Raw genomic sequence first — 24,072 nt, 5'->3', positions numbered from 1 at the left:
CATCTTCATCAGTCCTTGAATTAGAAAAATGCCTATGAAAATTAGCTTTCTTTAATCTTATATCATATACGCCTTAAATTCCTTTAACTATTACTTTTACTACATCAACCTTTTTTTTTTCAATTTACTTTTTACACGCATTCAAAGCAAATTTTAATCTTCAATATTTTTAAGTATGTATTATAAAAAATTTAAAAAATTCTATATTAAAATTCTTTGCATCAAGACGAATCTAATAAGACCCCACATGAATATATTTTGTCTTTAATATATATACTTTTAAATCAAATTAAATTTTTCTCTTCTAAAGTGGAAAAATTTGAAGCGGACAAAAAAAAAAGAACGAAGAGTACAATTGTACAACATAGCTTGCCCAAAATATTTGACATTTACTCCCTTTGTTTTTTTCTTTTTATTTATTTTTTTTACAGTTTTGAAAGTAAATTTTGAGCTTTAATATTTCTAAATACGCAATGATACTATATATATATATATATATATATATATATATATATATATATATATATATATATATATATATATATATATAACGAAAAAGTATACATTAAGACGAATCTAACGAGATATCAGATGAATATATTCTATGGTTTAGATTGATTTTAGCTCTTTTTAGCAATTTCAAAAATTAATCATTATGTCATTTTTAGCTATTTTAAAAATTAATTGAATTGCTTTTACCAATTTTTAAAACAAAATAAATTGAATTATTATGGTTTAGATTGAGCTATATTAGATAAATTGTTAATTTAAATTTGTTATACACCGTAAATTTATTATCTTATAAAGTAAATAATTTGAATATTTTTATAATACTAATCAACAAGAAAATTTTCTCACATAAAATGATATAAATAAGGTTAAAAATACTATGAGTTATACTTTATTAAAATTTACATAACATAGAAATTAAATAATTAAATTAATTTAAATACTAAAATTAAACTTTTTAAATCATATCATACAATCTAATAAAATCATACTACAAACACTTGCTAAGAAAAGAAGTATAATGGTAGTGGGCTAGTTTCAGAACACACTTGCATATAGAAAGCCCAAAATAATTTGGGTTAATTACCAAGTTTTGTGATAAAAAGCTCATCGATCGGATCCATTTTCCTAAGCTTCTTTTTCCAGTTTCCACCAAGTTGGGATTCTCTTTTTCTGTTCATAGTCTTCATTTCTCCTTGTTCTTCATATTTAAAAGCATTATTTAGCGCAGAAGAAGTTTATGAAATTTGTTCAAATTTCTATTTAAAAGCGGATTTATTTTTACTTTTTTCCTTTCCCAGTTTTTGATATCTTGTTTGTTAGATAGGGATAGAGTTTCTACCATGGAAACCCTTTCAAGCTCTGTATTATCGTCAAAAATTCCAGAAACAAACATATGTCCAGATTCTCACCTGCCTCAATTTATGATCAAACCATGGAATAATCGAACTGGGTCTTTGAAAATCAATAAAAGTTTGAATCTTTCTTCATGGGTAAGAAATTCTGAAAGGGCTGGGATTTCTGGGTCATCAATGATTGTGGCTGTTTCTAAAGAAGTTTCAGGTGAAAATGATAAGAACTCAGAATCTGATGATGGGAATGGTTTAGTCTTTGAAGATATTCTTGATGTTGCTCAGGTAATTCATAATCTCCTGGTTTTATGCCTTCATTTTTTCTTTTAATAAGCATTTTTCATGGTAAGTTTAGAATGTGGTTGACATGAATTTCACTCTTGGATTGTTGTGCTATAATGTGTGTATTAGTTCAAAGTGAGATTTATGTAGGCTTTTGAAGGAACAGATGAGTATGGTACAAAGTAGAGAACTTTTTATGTAGGGTTTCTAAGAGGGTTCATTATTTAGGTTCAAAGTTGTGAACTTTTTGGAGTAATATAATTTCATGATGTATGATTTCGATTCTTGATTGATTGTACAGTTTTTGTACAAAAGGGAAATTTATAATGGTGAAATTTGAAATTAAGGGTTTTGTAACTTGTAACTTGTAAGGTTGTGGTTTGTGACTTTTCATCATGTTATTATAATAGGATTTCTATTACTCTTAAACCAGCTGTGTAGGAGCTTTGATGTGTTTCAGCATTGCAAGAGGTTGGTTAGAAATTTGGAATTAATAGGAAGGCATGGCATTAGTCTGAATAAACCTTGATAGTATGGACTGAATTTGGGGTGGGAATATTCAGTGCGATGTGAAGAAATAAACCAGCCTTCAATCCTCCACAGTTGGACCGCCAAAAAACCCCAAACACAATCAACACAGTGAATGTCTTCTCAACAAACAGAACAACACTACAAGGGTGATTCTTGAATTGAAAGACTAGGAGTTTTTGGTTCTCCAAGGCCAATAATTCCCTAATTACAACCAAGGACTACTCTCAGTTGCAAAAGGTGATGATCTTGCACTACTCAAGATCGTTGAATACATACACACTCAAGGAAAAACAAAGGACTGAAATCCAATGATTTGTTATTTCTCAAAACTCAAAAAGTGCCTGTTTACAAAGCTAAGGCCATCTATATATAGACTTTTATGGATGGGACAAAAACAAGCAGATTAATAATGACTCAGAAACTAACTATAACGGTCATTAAAGGACATGTGCAAAACATGTGCACATTAAAAGAAGAACAACTAAGCTAAACTATGCAGTCTGACTATTTGACAGTCATCCGTTAACCAGGCGACCTTCCACCTGTTTTCTAGTGTCTTTGCAGAAATTGATAATGTTGGTTGTGAGCCTTGGAGGAAAGATTGTAGCGTAGAGATTCCACTTCTACCCTTGGTGATCCAGCAGGGCTGAAGATACGCTCTGGCTAGGGCTCACAGGGTCTGCTGGTCAGTAGATGCCATCAGTTCTGTTCTGTTCTGTTTTGAACTATCTGCTGACTGGGTGACCTTCACCACTGATTCTTGTGGGTTGTTTACGATGTATAGTAATGTTCTTGGGCCACGGTACGAAGGTCCATGTGTCAAGATTCCAATATCACCTTCCACGGCTTCTGAATCCTTCTTGGTTGATCTGGGCAAGGTCTGCAAGGTCAGCTGGTTGCCAATTTCTGTCAGACTCTGTTGTGCTGATGTTTTGAGTTCTGTGTCTTCATTTTCTTCTGTTGAGTCTTTTCCTTTGCTTTGTTCTGCAGCCTTGTTTCTTGTACGAGTCTTCTTTGAACCATCCCAAGTTGGTTCATAGTAGTATTTAGACCTTGGCTTTGTTTGATCAAAGCTCAAAATTTGATTTGGGTTATTTTTTATGTTTAACATGAACTATGTAGTAATGCACCTATAGTGTAAAAATGCGGTAACGATCGCGATCACGATTACAGAACAATGATGCGGTAACGAGAGTGACATGGTTATCATAACGACTAAATATCGGTCAAGATATGGCCAAAACGTGGTTATTTCAACGCCTTCACCAATTACAACGCGAGAAATATCGGTTCGTTTGTTTTGAAAACTTTTATGCGGCCTTGTTTTAACACTATGAATGTACCTATAGTGAATAGTGCGCAACCTAATGTAGGAAGTGGGGAAAGTTTGATCAGTTTTTTTTAAGCACTGCTCTCTGTCTATTGCATTTCAAACTTGGATGATGGTGGAACTAAGTAACTGAAGGGTTAGAGCCTTAGATGTATATACAAGGATAATATTTGCACTATGTGTTCTTTTGTTCCAAATTTTTTTGTTTGAAATGCTGTTGACCATCAATGACTAAAGGTGATGCTTACAGCAACTTTGTACGCCAGAGACTGATTTCTTTTTTAACGAGCACACTATGTTCTCTAAAAGTTGGACGTTTTTGAGTTTCAGACTTTTATGTTTATCAAGGTTATCCTGTTCCGAAGTTAAATTTTCTCCTGAAACATTTTTCCAAGTGCTTAATTTTTATTTTTATTTATTTTTTTTTCTGGCCAATAGTATGGCTGATTAGAAGTAGAACATTTGTTTTACATTTTAGTTTGTGACGAGTATTAGAAATGGCTGCTTCGGCTTTGTTGTGATGGCTTGTTTAACATTCTGAAGGGTAATACCAATCCAACGCCAAGTCCTAAGAAGAGTTTTGATGATTCTTTGAAGAATGTATCAACATCTGCCCCATCAGGAAGTGGAATTGGAGGAGGCACCAGGGCAGGGCTGTTCAGAACACCAATCTCTGGTGGAGTTCAAAGTGCAACTTCGGCCCATGGTTTACCAAGACCAGCATTGGCTGTTCGCAATTTGATGGAACAGGTAAGTTCGTTTATATCATTTTCAAGAATCATAATAGGTATCCTTAAACTAATAACATTTTGTGTTTCTTGATTTAGGCCCGCTTTGCTCATTTGTGTACTGTCATGTCTCGTATGCATCACCGGAGGGAAGGATATCCATTTGGTTCGTTGGTGGATTTTGCCCCCGATTCCATAGGACGTATGTGACATGTGTACTTTACTCTCGAGTTTCATTTAAATTATTAGCTCGGCAGACATTATATGGTTGATCTTAATCCTATTTCAAAATGATGTGTTGGCCACTAATTTCCTGGTGATCATGCTTCGTGCTGGAATATAAGAATAAGTTTTTCCTTCATCTATTACGCTAATGTCACATGATTCATGATCTCTTGTTTGTGAATGCAGATCCAATTTTCTCTTTTTCTCCATTGGCTATCCACACGAGAAATTTGTCGGCTGATCCGCGATGTACACTTGTAGTACAGGTTTATCCATTTTCACTCTTAGTTTTATAAATTATGCCCCTTGTGCGCCTAGGTATAATGCGCATTGAAGCACAAAAATTTGCTTGGTTTAGTCCAGGGCTCCAGGCAGAAAAAAATATGAAAAGGTGCAAAAAGACGTGCTTTTAAGCTCTTTTGGATTAGGCGTAGAAGGTGCACTTCAGTCTTGAAAGAGATGAGATCTTAACTTAACGTGATAAATACTCTTTCATCTATCTTCTTTCGCTTTCTTTTTCTACTCTTTCCCTGATCTTCTCTTTTATCACTCGGTCTTTTCCTTTTCCGTTTTTGATTTATGTGCTATGTGCCTCACTTCTCCATGTTTCTCATCACTGGAGTGGGCACGTGAAGTATATGCTAGGTGCTCGGTGCTCCATTCCCCCAGGTCTTATAGAGTTTTTTAGAAATTATCTTTTAAATTACAGAAGTTTTTTTTTTTTTGAAACTATCTTTTAAATTTTGTATCTTCTGTGTTTCTCTTTTACCTTTTTTTTCCCAGGTTTTATTCCTTCGTGGTTTTGGTACTCAGGTTTTTACCTTCTTTTTCTATGGATTTACTACAACGAAAATTAACTTGTTTTTCCCTTTTTTGTTTTCAATTTATGTAAAATAGAAATTTACTTGATTATATTTCCTACATAAATAGTAATTAATTAAGTTTGTTTTATTGAATAGGAAATACTTCTATTTAACTTTAATTTGATAACTGATTCCATATCGAAAATTTTCCATTACATCTCTCTCTCTCTCTCTATATATATATATATATATAAATATATATATATATATATATAATTTACTAATAAAAACTGTGCATGTCTATGCCTTCTCCTTGCGCTTTTTGCCTTGGTTCCAAGGACCTTTTGTGCTTTTGTGCGCCTCGTGCTTTTTAAAACTAACTTTCCACCACCTTTTGTATGTCTATTACCGTAAGTTTTCTATTTATTTGTTTTATTGACGGTTAGGCTTCTTAGATACCGGGATGGAGTGGCTTATCCAATGCAAGAGTGACACTTTTTGGTGATGTCGTCCCGCTTCCTGAAGATCAACAGGTCCTTGATTTGCTTTTAGCTTGCTTGAATATGTCTAATAATTGCTGCATGAGTTCTGTTGTACCGTTAGCCCGAGAGCTATAAATGCAAATTTTCCGAGGATTAATTAATACAGATTTTTATTAATAAAGAGCCTATTTGTTATCATTTTCTGTTTTCATTTTTCAGTTTGTTTTGAAAGCTAAAACTAAAAATAGGAACCGAAAAAAGGTGGTTTTTGCTTGTACTTATTTGTGTTTAAAATCATCATGTTCTTAATAAATTTGACTAATTTTTTGTTTGATATAGGGCATATATCATATGACTTCGAAAATAAAAAAACCACATAAAAACCAAACCAAACGAGCCCTAAGATGTGGATATTTGTCCTTTGTCGTGATGTTAATTTTCTCTTATCTTCCTGTGTTCTTAATTTCTTTTTTTTAAATTACTGTTGGAGTTTTGGGAAAATAATGATCAATGGCTGTTCACATCGTCTGTCTAGGAATGGGCGCATAAACAATACATTAAAAAACATCAACAAGGCCCTTCACAACAGTGGGGAAACTTCTATTACTTCAGGATGCAAAACATAAGGTAATACCCTCTTTTCTTTTTTCCTCCCTTCTGTCTCTGAGATGAATTTCTCACATGCAATGCAAAATTGTACGGAAATAGGTTCCGTTTAACCCTTTTGTATGTGATTACAAGAATCTTGTGACAATTTTGTCGCTTAGATATCCGGACTGGAGTTGACGCTGGACCATATCCAATTGTTGCTTTCATTAATGCTCAAAGTGTAGAATATTCCATCACTTTTGTCGAGTTGATCATTGTCTGTAATACCTTTACCAAGTAGTTATGCTGTTAGTCTGAATATTTGACTTTTCATTGTGGTTGGTTTGGAGGAAGACCATGATGAATCGATTCGACGCTGGAGTTGTATTGTGTTGATGGGCTGCTGGTCACTAATATCAATAGATTTGCTATTCATTAGCTGACGGATAATCTAAGACAAGCGAATTAATACCGGCTAAGCAAGCAATAATTGATTTCTGACGTTCGAGACCTGTATAAAATTGCTTATGGCTCCGTTGAAGAAACCCACCTTCCCGGCTTCCCGCCCACATCCTCTTTTACGTGTTCCTTCTCATTGACTTCTTTTACGTGTTTGTAGTTGAGCAGGTGTCTGGCTAACTCGAGAGTTTTTTCTTATATTATGTCACTAATACTTTTTCGGTTGTGATTTTGATTGTTGTTTTCTTGCGTTCGAGATTAGACCTCATTTATATGCTGTTGTTGGTAGCGTACTGCACACTGCTTTTAGACTCATTATTTTTATGTCTCATAGAAGTATTGTATGGCTGATTCTTTCTGTGCGAATAATGTTCCAGTGATATCTATTTCATTGGTGGCTTCGGTACGGTTGCTTGGGTCGATGTTAAAGAATACGAAAATCTGAATCCAGACAAGATTGCTCTTGAAGGAGGCGAACAATATTTGAAGGTATCATGCAAAGGGTCTTGCTTTTCATTTCTTTGTTACTCGGACTCTTCATTTTGCTTCACGTATCCGTGTCCGATCCTTAATCCTCGGACATCGGTATGGCACTTAGACGCTTTGTTTTAGGCGTAAAATTGAATATTTAAACGTATTTAACACTTGGACACGTACCAGTATCTAACATCAGTAACCGAGTCCAAGTAACATAGATTGTTATGTAAAAGTTGATACGCTGCATCTCATATAAACGATTTAATGATGTGATCTACAGGAACTCAATGCCATCTTCTCGAAGCCTTTGAAAAAGATTTTGTCGACTGAAATTGAGGTAGATGATGCCGCTCTCATTTCTTTGGACAGCAGAGGAACTGATGTTCGAGTTCGTCATGGGGCACAGGTATATCATCTTACTCAAACCTTGGTTCAAGGCCAATCTGTAATCTTATCGTTCTTTTGGGTTTTTGTTTGCTGAATTCCCCGTGTTCGTGTACTGACCACTGTATTCTGTTTGATGCATAGTGTAAAAATACGGTAACGGTCACGATCGCGATAACGCAACGGTGATGTGGTAACGTGAGTGGTACGGTTATCATAACGCTTAAATATCAGTTGAAACCATAAGATATCCCCTAATACGACACAAAACACAATTTTTTTACACCTTTATAGCGCGGAAATATCGATTTCTTTATTTAGAAAACCTTTGCATTGCGGTCGATACAATTCTTTGCGGCCTTGTTTTTACTCTATGGTTTGATGTTAACACTGTCTTTCTCGGTTGCAGTTCAACATACAGAGGATATCGTTTGAGGAAGGACATTCTGTCGAGACTCTGGAGCAAGCTAAATCTGCTCTCCAGAATTTAATAAACAAAGGCAAGGTGCGAAATATTCAGATATGAAGGTACGTGATTGCTGCGAGATTGAAAGATTATATGCAGCGAAACCCCCATAACCATGTATATTGAAGGAGTTAGGATCTTGTTGCGTTTAACTAGAAATGCGGGCATAAAACCTTCACCCGTAGATAACATAAGGCGTTCTGCTACGCTTTTTTCGCTGTACCTCATTCATACAAAGTAGTTCCATTAAATAGGGTAGAATTGAGGGAAATCGAAGCTTTTTTTCTCCAAAATAATGTCCACTTTGTTTACAATAATTGAACATGATTTTTTTTTCTTCCCAATATATTGCCTAATGCCTACATAGGCTGGACACAATCGAAGCTGGTTTTTGAATAGTAAAGTAGACCTGTGGGGCTTGTTGAAGTTTCTGATCCAATCCTTTAATATGAGGGCTTTAAATGGGCTGGAATCTAAACGGGTCCTCTATCAACTTCAATGAAACGGGCAAAGGATTCAATTAGAATTTTCTTCCTCTATTGATTGTTCAAAAATTGTTGTATGAGACGGTTTCACTGAGAGATTAACTTTATACTTGGATTAAATAGCCCATCTAATACATATTATAATATGGACTTCTTATATGAGATCATGTCAACAAGAGACGGTGCCTCATAAGAGTAGCTCTTGGTTGTTATGGTGATTACGTTGGTCTTGCCTTCATGGATCGCTCGTCTTAAAAATTGCTATGGTCTACCTAGTAGCTTATAACATGCTTTTATGGGTAGAACTTTACACCATTTTTCATGACAATAATTACCAATAAGGCAATAACAAATGAAACCAAAGCGTCTATTTTGACATGCATGTTTGTGCCATATTGTAAATGGGTGGGTGTTGGGATATTGCCATATTGGAAATAGATTGAGATTTTGAAGAGGTTACAATTGTTCAACTTCATGGTAAGTAGTGTACCGTGGGGCATAAGGTTTACTCTATGTGCAATGAGTTTTGAAAGACCTTTTGTAAATCTAGCAATTCTAACAACATTTTTTTCTTGCAAGTCACAAATCAAGCTTAGCTTTTCGAAATCTTGCACATAAGAATCAAAAAATAGATCATTTTGAAGGTGAGTCGATGACTCGTGAGCTTAACGTATCGGTCTTGTTCATGCGATTTACAAGTCCACCTTTTCTCCATTTTCTTCTATGTGTACACATGAAGTAATCTTGCTCTTACCTTACTTAGCCTTTAGATTGTCATACCAATTGATGTCAACTTTGATGATACCATCTTGCAACTTCTTTCATCAACAAAACCTTTATACTCAAAGATGCTTTTAATTCTTCTAAACCAATCTAGGAAGATATTAGGTCACTATTCCCATCACACCTCACATGATTAAGCTTGAAGGTTCTATTTTCATCTACTTTGAGTGAATGGTTCCCTTTAAGCTTGCAGGTCTTTCTTGAGTTGAGAGACTCTTTGGTCGCATTCTTTTTTATAGGTATGATTTGTTGTGTCTTCAGACTTAAATCATAGTTTTTATGAATAGGATACATTAAATATGATGATAATGGTGGTTCCCATTATCATTTAACTCCAATTTCATAATTTTTTTTGCCTACCCAAAGTAATGCTTACAAATGAAACTTACATGATTTATTTATGGACATGGACTAGTAACAAGGACTATACGTCCAGTTCTTTGACTTTGTAGCTCCTAACTTATGACCATTATAAGTTTCATACTTAAATACCTAAACAAAACCCATGATGGAGTGCACTTTTAGTGGCCAATGTTTAATCATAACTTGTTGTATGAGACGGTTTTTTCAAAAGATGAGTCTTATACATAGGTTAAACCGAGAGATGAGTCTTATACATAGGTTAAATAGCATATCTCATATATGTAATAAAAATAATAGCTCCTTGTTTGAGGTCGTCTTATCGAGAGACGATCTCTCACAAGAGTAACTCATGTATATCTGCTATAAATTAACAGCCACAAAAGCATCTTTTTCATATAAATGAAAACAAAAGGGGTATTTCCCAATCATAAAAGTTATATAGAATTTTGAGGAGGGTTGGATGACGGTTGGCCAGCCCTCATCAAAGGATATAAGTCGATAACGACTATCGAAGACCTCAACTCAAGAATGACTTGTAAATAAAAACAAATAGCCTAATACACATGATAAGCAAGATAAATAGAAACATGTCTTAGTTAATTTGAAGTTTGGTTAAGGGATTGCACAATTAATTTACCAAAGGAAGGATTGGTAAGGTTTAAGGAGGTTACTTTCAAAGGTACTCAAATATTGATGTATAGTTGTCTTTGTTAAAAATAATGCATTATTTATGGCGTAGTTGGGAGTGACAAAAGACAATATGCGTGAACCAATCGACACAAGAAGAAATGGTGATAATGATAACTTAGACAATGAAACTATCACCATAATGTGTGTTCTAGAATCTACTCATCCTTGTATGGTCCCCTTTTTAGTGCAATGTAATTTTCTAATTTACTATCTCTAATTTAAATCTAGCCTTTTCCAATACAATTGTGGGAATGAATTTTATTTCACTTGTATAAACTTTAATATGAATAAACTTGTTAAATTACCTATAAAAGTTGACTTTTTGTCAAAAAAAAAATGTCTATAATTTATTTTGTCAAAAATTACTTACTCATTTTTTTAATAACTAGAGCATATTTTTTTTTAAAGTTACTAAAAATCTATTTTCTTTGTCAAATACTACCTATTGACGGTGTTTTTTTTTTTATTGAAAATTGAAAAAAAGAAAAAAGAATTAGATAGGTTGAATCAAAAAATGCGGTTTCTTATGGTGTTTTCTAATGCAAATTAAAAGCATGTGACTTGTACATATCCGTATATACTAACATAAATTTGAATATCTTCTATTCTATTATAGTAGCCTTAGTTCAACAATGAAAACACATTTTTAGATAGTTTTTCAGAAAAAAAAGTTTGCTCTTGATAGTTTTTGATAAAAAATGTGACAATTGTGTACAATAATGTTTCAAAACTATTTATTAATTTGAATTGTAATTTTTATTTAATTTTGCCTTATTTCAATATTTCAAAGTTGAGGACAAAAATAGGTGAGCATACAAAAAAAGTTTACTAACAAATCTCAAATGGTAGTTAATACAAGAAAGTCTTCATGGAATCCTTCTCGTAGCAATGAAATGCAATCACAGCGGGTTAATTCAGTAATTATTACGACAGTAAAGGTCGAATTTTTATAAGACTCAATTTTTGAAATGCTAATTATTCAAGTAGTATTTTAAAATTAAATTTATATTAGAGAAACTCAGGAATTTTAAATCATGTTAATAGTTCTTTGGTTTTGAATTATAATAGTCTATATTAAATTAGTTCATTAAATTATATACAATCATTAGGACACTGTCTTAATAATAAGAAAATGTAATAATGGCTAACAAATTTTAATAATAAGAAAATGTAATAAATTTGGTATGAATTTGTTCAACATGGCAAAACAAATGCTAAAAATATTTATCTATATTTATGAATGTCATAAGCGTTAGTAAATTTTAAATTTATGTTTTTAGATATATAAAAATTATGAAGATATAACGTTAGATAATGGGAAAAAAATAATAATTATATAGTGCGTATGAGTACAAGCTAATGTTGTTAGTTAAGCTTGTTGAATTGTTGATACATGTACAGAACAAGTCTATACAACTAATACATTTACGTATTAACATTATCTTCTATGATTGAAATACTTTCTTTAAACATGTAATAAATTGTTAAAATTGATAAGTATTCTGATAAATTTCGGACTTTTAAGAAATTTGATTGAGCTTATATTCATTTTTCATATAAAAACAAGCTAAAATTGTTGTTGTAAGTAATTCAAAATGAAAATAAAGAAAAAAGGTTTTGCTATGATATCTTTCAAAGAGATTACTCTTTAGTCAATACTTTTAAAAATATCACAAATAAAATTCTATTACACCTTAAGAGAACAAGAATAAACAACGAAAAAGCAAAATGAAGAAAAAAAGTGAGTGCAGTTCAAGAATACACAAACAATCTACACAAAAATACCATTTAAAAAATTTAAACTTTAAGATCGTGTTTAAATTTGTTCAGCCTGTTAGGAACACATAAGAATTTATTCTAATGGTCAAATCTTCATTTGGAGCTTTGGTTTCTCAGTGATCACAAATAAACCGAAATTAAAATATCAAAATGTTTTTTTTCTCCCCGATAGCACATGCTACCAATTGCTATTAACTAGATATGTTCATGGTTATAATAATTAACAGCATAGTGCTTATTGTGTTCTATAAAGAATCTTTCTATTTATACTATAAATTTTAAATAAAAATAACCTTATTTATTCTCATTTTAATATTTTAATAATACTTATAGTTCCCATATATCTTGTACTAACTTTATTTTAATATTTTATATTCCTTATGGTCCCAACATGTTTCCTATTAATTTTATAAAAATGTGTTTTTATTTGTTGTGGTTCCTATATTTTTTTCAATAACTTCTTTAAAATTTTTTTAATATTTATAGTCCTAAATCCCAATTTTTCCTCTATTAAATTTATTATTTAAAAAATAATACTTCATATAAAGATTTTATTTTTCTTAATTTCCGTGAACATTCTTTGTAAAAACTTCATTAAGAAACGGAGGAAATAGTTGTTATCAATAACTACAATATCATTTGAACTTTCCACATGCAGACAAAAAAATTTCCTATTGATAAAAATCAAACTTCGATCGCAAAGTTAAAAGAAAAAAGCCTCCATTATTAAGTTAACTTAAAATTCTCAAATAAATATAAATAATTAAAAATGTCTAAATACACAAAATTATGATGCTTATGTGATTATAATTTTATAGGAATAGGACTAGGGAGTGTGGCTGATTGAGCAATATGGGCAGTAAAATACAAAAATGAGGTCCTTGGCAAAGAGTTAGAAAATGCCAAAGAATTGAGCAGACAGACCCAGGAATGAGAAAAGATCCTCCATCTGCTGCTGAAAGAAAAAAAATGACCTCAACTTTTTTCACAGAAAAAATCCAAATCCCTCTCAATAATTCACCCATTACAAAATACCAATTTTGCCTTTTTCCCTCTTTCATTCATGGAAGAATCTGGGAACAATGAAACCCCAATTTGCAATCTAGTTCAAGACCATCTTTTTTCAATCCTTTTTCTTTTACCCATTAATTCAATCCTTTCTTTTGCTTTAACTTGCAAGAAATTCAATACTTTAGCATCATCTGATGCTTTTTGGGAATCTATTTGTAGAAGAGAATGGGGTTCTAATTGTGTTGATGCTCTTAAAGATTCATACTTTTCAGCTAATTATGGTGGAGAGTACATGCCATGGATGAAGCTTTACCAGAGGGTATCTCAGTTAAGCTCTATTTCATGCCTCAGATTAACTGACCCAGTTGCTGATAATTTGGTTCCTTGCCCTAGAGCTTCTCATTCTCTCAATTTTGTCTCAAATTGTTTGGTTTTATTTGGTGGAGGATGTGAAGGAGGTCAGTTTTCTGAGATACCCATGTCAAATTTTTGAGCAATACTATTGTTTTGATCGGATGTTTTGTATTGGGTTGTTATTTTCTGCCATGATTTATAGTAATTTGACTGATGGGAAACAATACAGTAATTGATCATGTTTTCTGATGAATGTTAAACCATGATTTGTGTGCTATTTGGTGTTTGTTTGTGGGATTTTGTGTGGCTTGTTTGATTTTCATAGTCTTAGAAGTAATTGACATAGGTAGGAAGATGGGGTTTAAGCTGCTGATGAGTGATGAGTTAATATGTGTAGAACATCTTTGGATTTGTTTTCCTGTCTTCCTTTACCTGAGAGTTTGTTATGCATATTTGAAAGAGGCTATGTTACTTTGGACTTGGGTACTCATGTCGGATGCTGGTACATGTCCATGTGTCGTATATGTTTAAATATTCAATTTATGCTTAAAATGAAGTATCTAGGTGCCATAGCAATGCCCAAGTATCAAGGATCGAACACAGGTTCGTTGAAGCAAAAATGAAGAGTCGAGTAACATTGGAAAGAGGATGATGAGACTAAATTTTTTGGTATGCTTTACAGCAATCATAGGTTTACTATGTAGAGATTCATGAGTTGAGTTGGTGGTTGGAGGCATTACTTCCACCCTTGTAATAAGAGTTTGGTTCTCACTTACCGGAAGAATTAGTTGCCTCTCCCTTTACATGTTGAGATTATCCGACCTTACCCCTGAATCAAAAGAAAAAGGTTTATCATGTAGACTATGCTACATAACTTACTCGGCTTGATTCTCGGCAAGGGTGGAATCGCTAAATAACACTTTTAAGCAATAGCAGGTTGACAAAAATAGTATATATGAGAGAAGAGGGGGAAATGATGTGTAATGAGCTCATAAATGGACTCCATGGTGCTTGTTTACCATGCATTTTAACTTGAATATGCATGCTTAACTAAAATTGTGCCATAGTTCTTACTTAGAAACATTATTCTATAATGGTGTGCATGTATTTGTATTTTGTATGTAGCAAGCATTTGCTAAACGTCCTCTAAAAGTATGTTGAGCATTAGCATTTTGATACTTGGATATGAGTTTATCATACATGTACCTGTGTCTAAACAACTTAACCTATATGTCTATTAAATCCAAAGCTTAAGGCTAATTTTAAGGCTAGTTTTAAGGCTAGTTATAAAGCTTGAAGTGCCTTTTGGTATTTTACTTCATTTAGATCTCTCAGGGATTTGGTCCGTTTGAGAATCAAATTTTATATAGATGTCCAAGTTAAAAATAAGCTGAAAAAAATAGGGCGTAGAAATTGGGATGCTTGCAACTTGCAAGACTAGGGCATGCCCTTGTGTTTGATACCTTTAAGTTTCAAGTTTTAACCAAAAAAATACAGTTTTTTTTTTTCTTGAATTTATCTTTATCTCATGAGTATCAAAATTGCGTTCAAAGTATCATGGTGTCAAATAATTGAGGCTTGTCTTTGTCTAATGAGTACAAGAGCAGACATTTAAAATTTTCATATATGTTAAGTAAAGAATGACTTTTATTCAGTTTATCATACTTCACATGTTATAGTCACTGTTTGAAATATTTTGTCTACTATTTAACAAATGTGATTTGAGAATCCTATGTTCGTGGCTTGTATCTAAAAGAGATGGAGTAGGTTATTATTATAATATCGTTTTTAGTAGATTATAAACATCATTTATTTTTAGTATTTTAATCATGTAGAGTCTTAGGTTCCATAGGTTTTGCCTACATCCTTCGGACGATGAATTTTAAATGGAACATTTTATTGTTTTAATGAAATAAACGTGCAGATTAAAACGTATGTAATATTGCTTCCAAGTTGTGACAACTTGTGAGTCTTTAGATATCTATTAATGTTAGTAGTCTAGCACGTCTAAGAATCTAATGATTGAATTGGATTGGAAGACTATCGGCCAAAGGATTCCTGCGCTCCCCGCTTCCACAAGACAAGTGCCAGCAGCAAAAATCCCGGAGCCCCAATAGGAGTCTTCGCATCCTCAAGGCCAGCACAAATGGCGTACGCTCCTAGTCCTACGACTACATGCATCTCGTCAATTAAACAACAATGTCTGTTAGAGTTCTGAGCGTACAGGAGTGTGCGGCCAGCTAGCATCTGAGTAAGTGAAGCGCTGTCCAGTGACAGCCCTAAAATCAAGCCTAGCGTCCGCACGTTGACAATTTGAAGCATGGAATAAAAATGAGGTCATTCCGTTAGATAACAACCTCTTTATACGAATTTTGAGCTTACTAGACCGAAAACCCCATTACATAACTTGTGATATAAAGTTATGGAGTAACAACCATTATAAGTTGTTATTCTAACATATTAGCCATTTTTAAAAAAGTTTATTATGTTCTAAAAAGTCTATTATAAACTTCAGTTTGTATTTATGTTTAAGAAAACTTGAACTACTATGTTAAAATGAGTTTTTCCCACTTAACAATACACATTGCGATGTCTGCGAAACGAATCGTTACACCGCGAGATGCCGTGTTTGCAAACATTACCGCAATCGCGACGACACCAAGTTCTAATGTCAAAACTGTTAAAGGGAGTTATTGCCATATTAAGAATGCTATACCAGGTTCCAGGTTCTAATCTCAGAACTGTTATGGGATGAGTTTTGAGTTTATGCTTCTCTGTGGCATCTTGTGATTTTTAAGCTCATATGTAATATCTCGTAATAGTCGTGTAGTATGCTAAATGGTCTGCTAAAGATCACTAATGGTTGATTTCTATTTTTTATTTTTTTTCCGTTCAGGGCGTCATCTCGATGATACATGGGTTGCGCATCTTGGATGTGATTTGAAAACCATATTAAAATGGCAGAAGGTAACTTCAGGCTTTCCAAGTGGACGTTTTGGGCATATTTGTGTTGCGAGTGGTGATTTTCTCATACTTTTTGGAGGCATCAACGATCATGGTATCCGTCAAAATGATACCTGGATAGGGAAAATCGCTAAAACGAGTGAGACTTTTGGTGTCACATTGTTTTGGAGGCAGCTTGATGTGGGCCCAGCAGCCCCACCGCCACGCGGGGCCCATGCTGGATGCTGTATGGAGGATCGGAGAATGTTTATCCATGGAGGGATCGGCCCAGATGGTGTTAGATTAGGGGACTTTTGGATCTTGGAAATATCCGAGAACTTCTGTTATGGAACTTGGCATGAAATCGTTACTCACCCTTCACCGCCCCCGCGTTCTGGACATACCTTGACATGTATAGACAATTCGAGGACACTGCTTTTCGGAGGACGTGGATTGGGTTATAACGTTCTTGACGATGTATGGGTTTTCAATGCCTCAGAAGGTCATCCCGAGTGGGTTCGTGTTCGATTCGACTTATCGAATACTCCCTGGGAAAGTAACCTTCCAAGAGTTGGTCATTCAGCTACTCTTATCCTCGGAGGGAAGCTTCTAGTTTATGGAGGTGAAGACTCTCGAAGGCACAGAAAAAACGACTTTTGGTTGTTAGACGTGAACTCTTATAAGCACCGTTTCTGTACGAAAATATGGAAGAGACTGAAATCATATGGCTATAAACCTAACGCCCGATCCTTCCATGCAGCATGTTCTGATAATTCAGGCCGTCTGTTATACATATTTGGCGGAATGGTCGATGGTACACTTCAGCCCGCGGAATCATCTGGTCTCCGATTCAATGGTGATGTCTTTGCAATAGAACTTTGCATTACTCTCAACTAATCCGTAACAAGGGGAAAAAAACCGATCTCCCCGAGGAGCATATTCGGAGAATTGTGTACATATGTGATGTAATATCCGATTAGATGTAGTTTTGTACAGAATAGCTCGAGAGTGATCTGCGTGTGTAATGAATAGATGAGGTTTGTGTGTTAGTACAACGATTGAAGATGGATTGTTGGTTTATGTTTGAAGCATTCATGCTGGTACTGCATGAACTGTGGCACTAAGCAGCAAGTGTTTGCTAGGTTTAGTCTTGTACATACTTAAATGTAGCTCTTTTTGTTGAATAGAATGTAGATTAATGTGCTACTAGCTAGTAACTATTAAGATCAAATTGGACCGTAACTTTCCGTTGCGTTCTGCGTAAAACTACAAATCTACAATAATTTGACGAAGAGGAATACGAAGCATGGTATGAAATACATGACCTATTTTTCGCAAACTGTCTGACCGGACATTGGCGAACCAATGTAGTTGCAAGGTGTAGCAACTAGCAAGAGAATGCCCTGTTTTTGGAGTAATAAGATTGATGGTTGTTCAATTATATATGTTGTCGGAGGTTTGAATTCCAAATCCTAAAAGCTATAATTTTGAATTGGTTTTGCAAATTTAATCTTTTGCACTATAAGTTAAAAATAAATAAATTTCTTTGTAAGGAATGATTTTATAACTACTAGCTTCCTTTTATGTTTCAATATATATAATAGGTAGGTACAAATTACAGCCCAATTAAAATGTTCGTCATCATCATCATACCCAGTGTATTTCGTTCATAGAAAACTATGATCAGGGTCTAAAGAGGAAAGAAAGACGGCAACTCATACTCATAAAGGAGAGTGCGGTCAAAGAGTCCTTCGGCTCAAGAAAAGAATCTTCAATGAAAGTGAAGCCTGTAACTAGGGGTGTGCAATATTAGACCGGACCGGTGGTCCAAACCAAAATCGGTTAAACCCGAATCGAAATCGATTCGGACTGGAAGCATCAGGTCTGGTCTCCGGTCCCTAAAAATTATGAAATTCGGGTTTTGGTCCGATCCCATCCAAACCCAGAAAATTTAGGGTCAGACCGGTTAATATGTACTCTATGTTCTTCCACTTATTCACAGGTGGAATTATTGGAAAACCCTCACTTATAGTCAATAGTCCTACATCCCAATTTTAATACCAACTACAAAAATACCATGAAATTTGATTTAATAAATAAACTTTTTAAATAATGTAGGTTGGTAATTGGTAAGATAATATTAATTCAAGATATATATTTTCATAGAATTTAATATTCTAAAAATTGACTTAGCCTGTCCAACCGGTCCAAATTCAGACTGGACTTGTAGTTTTCAAGGTTGGACCGAAACCAGACCGGATGTAACAGGTCCGGTCTCCGGGTCTTATAATTTTAAAATCCGATCTTCCGTTTCAGGTTTGGACCGATTTTCACCCCTACTTGCAACTACCATAAAGCATGTAACTTACAACACAAATTTATCTTTAAAAATAAATAAATAAATAAATAAAATAAAATAAAAATAAATAAAATAAAATAAAAATAAAATAAACATCAAAGTAAAAGGAGGTAGTAAGATAAAATGGAGTAAAAGATCAAGCTGCACAAGAGGCTCACAAATACAATTCAGTCTATTGTATATTTAAACGGACGCTCTTTATTAATTTATAATATACTCCCTTTAATTTTTTAAGTTGTTCCATATAATTTTAGCACAATATCTAATGCACTAATTCAATTTTAAATATCTCTAATTTTATATAATTAAAAATTATAAAAATTTGATATTAATAAAATTTACATTGAGACGAATCAAACAAGATCTCACTTGACTATATTTTAACGTCTAGATTGAGAATAAAATACAAATTAAACTTGATCGATAAATAGTGCCAAAAAACTAAATGGGATAGCTTAAAAGAAATGGAGAGAGTATTATATAAATTGATCAAATATCACAAAATTAAGTAAAGTTTAGAGGTAATATTTAGAAAACTTTTAGTTTTGTATAAAACTATTTTGCTAGTGTATCTATTATTTGACAAGAACTTATTGTTAGTGTATCTGTCATTTAACTATAATTTTTTACAATTATATTGGACTTTATTTCGCTTGAACATCTTCATAATTTTTTGGTAGTAAATATATATGATAGTAATTAAATATAATATTTATGTCCATTATTTTACTGGAGTTAAAAATTTATAGTTCTTTAATTTCAGATTATAATTCATTAAAGTAAAATAACTCATTAAATTATATATACTTTTTCTTTATGAAGTTGTACATATAATTTATTATCGAGGATCAATAAAAAATAATCTACATATTTAACTTTTAGGTAAAAGTCACTTAATATAAATAGAGTTTTTGGCCCTTCAAATTGAAACTTTTAACTTTACCTCAATAATACTGACGAAGACAATAATAATAATCAACCCTAAAACACAAACAAAGTCTTAAATAATACTCCCTCCGATCTTTCAATATAGTCCCATATAGGTTGGGCACGGATATTAAGGGTTGTGTGGGGTCCATTAAAAAGGGTAAATAGTAAAGGGTAAGTAGTGAAGGATAAGTAGTGAAGGGTAGTTGGGTAAGTAAGGTATATGGGGGTATATTCGTAATTACTTGTGTGAACTAAGGGTATTTAAGTAAAAAAGGATTGCCAAAAATAGAAATGGGACTAATTCAAAGGTTTTGCCAAATAAGGAAATGGGACTAAATTAAAAGATCGGAGGGAGTAGAGAATAAGAAAGAGAATCAACTAAGACATATCTTGAACAAATGCCTAATATTAATAAATCCAAAAATAATCTATCAATAACAAAAATTAAAAAGCTACCTAGCATGAACTATGCTAACTTATTCTAATCAATAAAAAAACAAAACCCTCCTACAAAAACAAATTAAATCCTGAAAAAAATTGAATTGCAGTTGATTTTAGGCTATTTGTAGATCATTTAAAACAAATCCTGAATTCAAAAACCGAATGAATCTCATCTGGTTAATCAGATTAATTTAAAGAGGAAGAGGTGCAGCAGGAGCAGGACAATGGTAGGAAACAAGCTTAACAATAAAAGGATTACGCATTTTGATGACAGAACATTCAGCCAAAATGTTAGAGAGTGCAGAACAACAATCAGGACTGACGTTAATCATGTTAGTGATCGAATATTCGCGTAGATCGTGCACACAGGCCATACAATCTGGATCGCGTAGCGCTTCGCCGCATTTTTTATCGAGATTAGCATGAGCATTATCATTCAATGTCATCGACCATGATAAAAATGATTCTGCTTGTGTTTTCGCCATTAAAATGGCTAGAATTAAAGCTATAATTGACATAACATGCTTCATTTTTCTTGTTGTTGATTGATGGGTTTTTTGGAATTGTATTTGATGGTGTAGTTTGGTTGTTGTTATTGAGTTGGAGAAGAGGGTTTAGGGTTTATTTATAGTGGGAAAATGAGTGTGATTCGGGATTTGTTTGGTGATCATTTGTTGAATTAGTAAAGGTTGTTTTATGTTTTTGATGAATCAAATTTAAAGAGATCAACACTACAAGAAATTTGTTAATATTGATTTTTTTTTAAGTATATAGGATGGGTTGTATTGCGTATTTCGATGCTTGAAAGTCGAAATGCTTATAGTTTGAATATTGTTTATTTTTAGTAGGATGTGTTTTATTTTCGAAAATAGTTGAATAGTTAAATAAGTTTGTTGTCGTTTTTAACTTAAAAGTTGTAAATTTTGATGAATTCAACTATTAAGTCAACATTGTTTCTTTAATGAAAAAATGATTTTGTAAATTTACATAATTGTGCAAATTAAAAAAATGTTATGAACTCGTATTCGTAACTAAAATTCACCATGGATCCAAATTAGAGTCCTAATTTCTTAGACTTTATGGTTTCGGGTTTGCTTCTGGTACCAAAACAAAGGTCCAAATTCTGATCTAGTTGGACTCTATCCGTAATCTACTCAGGCTCATCAGTCATCCCTAATATTGAATAGGCTAAAGGAAAATACAGGCTAAGGAAGAGGCAATGAAAATCAAACTTAAAACTTAACCGAAAAAACGTGGTACATGCTAAAAATGATTTTTTGGTTTAGGTAAATTCATTGAACAATGAACCACATATTTCCTTTGCATAATAATACTTTAAACCATTTTAATTATACCAAAATTTAATCTTATTAATTTTTTAACATTAATTTAGATTTGAATAATATAAATTTTTCTAATAAATAGACATAATAACAACTAATACAGAACCAAAAAGATACTCTATATAGCAATTAAAATAAAATGAACGGAGCACAATTAATCGACACATACAATAAAAATAGAAACATATCACAACCCTTTTTAATTTGAAAAAGTAAAACATAATTTCCAAGGGCAAAGATTTTCCCAATACTTGTTCATACATAATAATGCAATAATGAAGAAAAATTCAAATTTTTTTCCATGGATTAACCATAAAAAAAGGTTACACAAAAAGTCAGAAATTTTGTTTGGCTTCAAATGTTTGGCCAAATTTCCAATTAGAAGGCACAACATTATCAGCCTGAACCATTTTACGATCACTAGTAGTAATTTGGAATGACAAACCTTGACCAACCATGCCATAACTTACTTGCCAATTTTGACCCCAATTACGACTCATTTGGACCCAATTATTCGAATTCGAACCCTTGATTTTCATGTTAGCAACATCACCAGCACCTCCAACATTGAACACGAGTACCAGCAACCAACCCGAATTACCTTGAAGTAAAAACTTAATTCCACCTTTCTTAATACACGAAATTCTACGAAATTGTACTGGTATTACACCGGCTTTTTGTATTCCAATTTTTATAAACATTTTTAGCGATAAATCGAAGTGTTTTTGAGGGGGATTACACCAAATATCAACTGTTTTTGTGTAATTAGGAGGGCAGAAATTTGTAGCTGTGATCTTAATTGAGTCAGCCCTAGGTATGCAATTTGGGGAGTTTATGCATTGTATTTCATAGCATGACCCACACGCTAATCCATTGTTGAATAATGCTGTGCTTAATGCTGCTGTTTCAAGACCATAACCTTGTTCAAATAGATTGTGGTACCCACAAGCACCATCTGCCAATTCAAAATTATTTAATTACCATAACAATTTTACTTATCAAAATAAATGTCTAGTTAATAAATCACTTTAATCTGAATAATAAATAAAATATAAAGAATCATGGGTTTAAACGATGATTATAGGCTTTTCATTTTATCTTTAGACAGAGGTTTGATTCTCACTACTGATAGAAAGAATTAATTCTCAATCCCTTTGCATTTCTTGTAGGGATTCTTCGGCCTCAACCGTGAATCAAAATAATAAAATATAAATGTATATTTAAATTTATATAATTTTAATATTATATTATAGATTAATGGTGGCCATATACTTAGAAATCTTTTTTTTAGTGCAAAAAAATTATATTTAGATTAATGGTGACAATATGCTTCTTTGTTATTTTAAAATATTGTATTTATATGTTATTTATTTTTATTCAAAAATAAACAACCTAGATTTCATAATGTGATAATAAATAGTCAAGATTAAATGATTGTGGTCGTTAAAAACCAACCATTATAGAATTACCCATAAAAATATAGCCCGGTTAATTAAGACAACAACAAAATTATTAAAATTATAATTATAGTGTAAAAACCTAAATCAAGAATATTAAATGACTTACACATAGTCTCTCCTCCTTTAATGTCACCATAAAATGTGGCATGAGCATCAGTGATCCATCCATTATTAGAGGCTTGGCTAACTACTAAGATTGATAATGATAATATTGTAAGTAAGAAATAAATAGACGATGGTGCAATTTTATCCATCTCTACTAAAATTATTTTTTCTTTTATGAAAAATTACTTGTGAAAATAATCTAAGGAACAGTAGATAAGTGTTATATATATATATATGAGGTTGGTTCAATTATGATAAAAATAGAAGTAAATATTTTTTTTATTTGCATATCAACATATAATGGAAATAAATCATTTTGCAAATAACTGCAAGTAAATATTTTTGGGTACATTGTCAAAAATAAATCAATATTTGCTCGAACCATTATAGTAAGTCGATTTATTTTAGTGGATTAAGTAAATGTCAGTTTGTTATTAACAATTTTGGCAATATTTTTTGCATATAAACATATAAAGAAAATAATTTTTTTGATTTATCTTTTTTTTTTTTTGGTATTATTCGATTTTCAAATAAGAATTAAATGTTTTTGGATTAGTACATTGCCTTTACCTATGAAAAATACAATGAAATATGAATTAGGATAAAGGATGTTGGTAATAAGAAAGTGAAGATGAGTATCATGCCTAAATGGAAATTCCTTGTCCTGTCGATCATCCAGAATATATATTGATATATTTATTGAAGGGGATATTAGTTAACAATTAAAAGAAAAGGATAATGAATGGGTTATATTCTTTTAAACAAACTTCAATTGACACAATTTCAACATTTAAAATTTATATTTCAACAACTGTTGAAAAAGAGTGACTCGAACAAGATGCCAGGTAGAGAGACCTCCGCGAGGCGCGGAGTATGTACTGATCAGGTCCGCAAGACGCGTAGAACTCTG

General features: G+C 32.6%; 3 protein-coding genes across 3 annotated transcripts; 2 read left to right on the top strand and 1 right to left on the bottom strand.

Annotated features, from left to right (window-relative positions):
- Positions 1-1,258: 1,258 nt before the first annotated feature.
- On the top strand, positions 1,259-10,695 carry LOC130813201 (uncharacterized). The gene is made up of 9 exons (XM_057678965.1): positions 1,259-1,646; positions 4,048-4,254; positions 4,332-4,434; positions 4,644-4,723; positions 5,716-5,793; positions 6,278-6,369; positions 7,167-7,278; positions 7,547-7,672; positions 8,060-10,695. The coding sequence occupies exons 1-9, from the start codon at positions 1,353-1,355 to the stop codon at positions 8,174-8,176; spliced, it is 1,209 nt and encodes a 402-aa protein (XP_057534948.1). The 5' UTR covers positions 1,259-1,352; the 3' UTR covers positions 8,177-10,695.
- Positions 10,696-13,088: 2,393 nt separating this feature from the next.
- LOC130813175 (F-box/kelch-repeat protein At1g51550) lies at positions 13,089-18,104 on the top strand. Its single transcript, XM_057678934.1, has 2 exons — positions 13,089-13,685; positions 16,478-18,104. The coding sequence occupies exons 1-2, from the start codon at positions 13,280-13,282 to the stop codon at positions 17,419-17,421; spliced, it is 1,350 nt and encodes a 449-aa protein (XP_057534917.1). The 5' UTR covers positions 13,089-13,279; the 3' UTR covers positions 17,422-18,104.
- Positions 18,105-21,748: 3,644 nt separating this feature from the next.
- LOC130813587 (expansin-A23-like) lies at positions 21,749-23,311 on the bottom strand. The gene is made up of 2 exons (XM_057679423.1): positions 23,164-23,311; positions 21,749-22,552 (listed from the first exon to the last, which is right to left on the bottom strand). Exons 1-2 carry the CDS (start codon positions 23,309-23,311, stop codon positions 21,933-21,935), a joined length of 768 nt encoding a protein of 255 aa, XP_057535406.1. The 3' UTR covers positions 21,749-21,932.
- Between the last annotated feature and the right edge of the window lie 761 nt (positions 23,312-24,072).

This window comes from Amaranthus tricolor, chromosome 5 (genome assembly GCF_026212465.1).
Source record: "Amaranthus tricolor cultivar Red isolate AtriRed21 chromosome 5, ASM2621246v1, whole genome shotgun sequence".
NCBI classification, from domain to species: domain Eukaryota; kingdom Viridiplantae; phylum Streptophyta; class Magnoliopsida; order Caryophyllales; family Amaranthaceae; genus Amaranthus; species Amaranthus tricolor.
This window is presented reverse-complemented; position numbering and strand designations above follow the sequence as displayed.

Coding starts and splice junctions, on each gene's coding strand:
- LOC130813201 (XM_057678965.1), top strand. CDS start 1,353: ATGGAAACCCTTTCAAGCTCTGTATTATCGTCAAAAATTCCAGAAACA. Junction 4,435..4,643: donor TGCCCCCGATTCCATAGGAC/GTATGTGACATG, acceptor TTGTGAATGCAG/ATCCAATTTTCTCTTTTTCT. Junction 5,794..6,277: donor CGCTTCCTGAAGATCAACAG/GTCCTTGATTTG, acceptor TCGTCTGTCTAG/GAATGGGCGCATAAACAATA.
- LOC130813175 (XM_057678934.1), top strand. CDS start 13,280: ATGGAAGAATCTGGGAACAATGAAACCCCAATTTGCAATCTAGTTCAA. Junction 13,686..16,477: donor TGGTGGAGGATGTGAAGGAG/GTCAGTTTTCTG, acceptor TTTTCCGTTCAG/GGCGTCATCTCGATGATACA.
- LOC130813587 (XM_057679423.1), bottom strand. CDS start 23,311: ATGGATAAAATTGCACCATCGTCTATTTATTTCTTACTTACAATATTA. Junction 22,553..23,163: donor TAAAGGAGGAGAGACTATGT/GTAAGTCATTTA, acceptor TTGAATTGGCAG/ATGGTGCTTGTGGGTACCAC.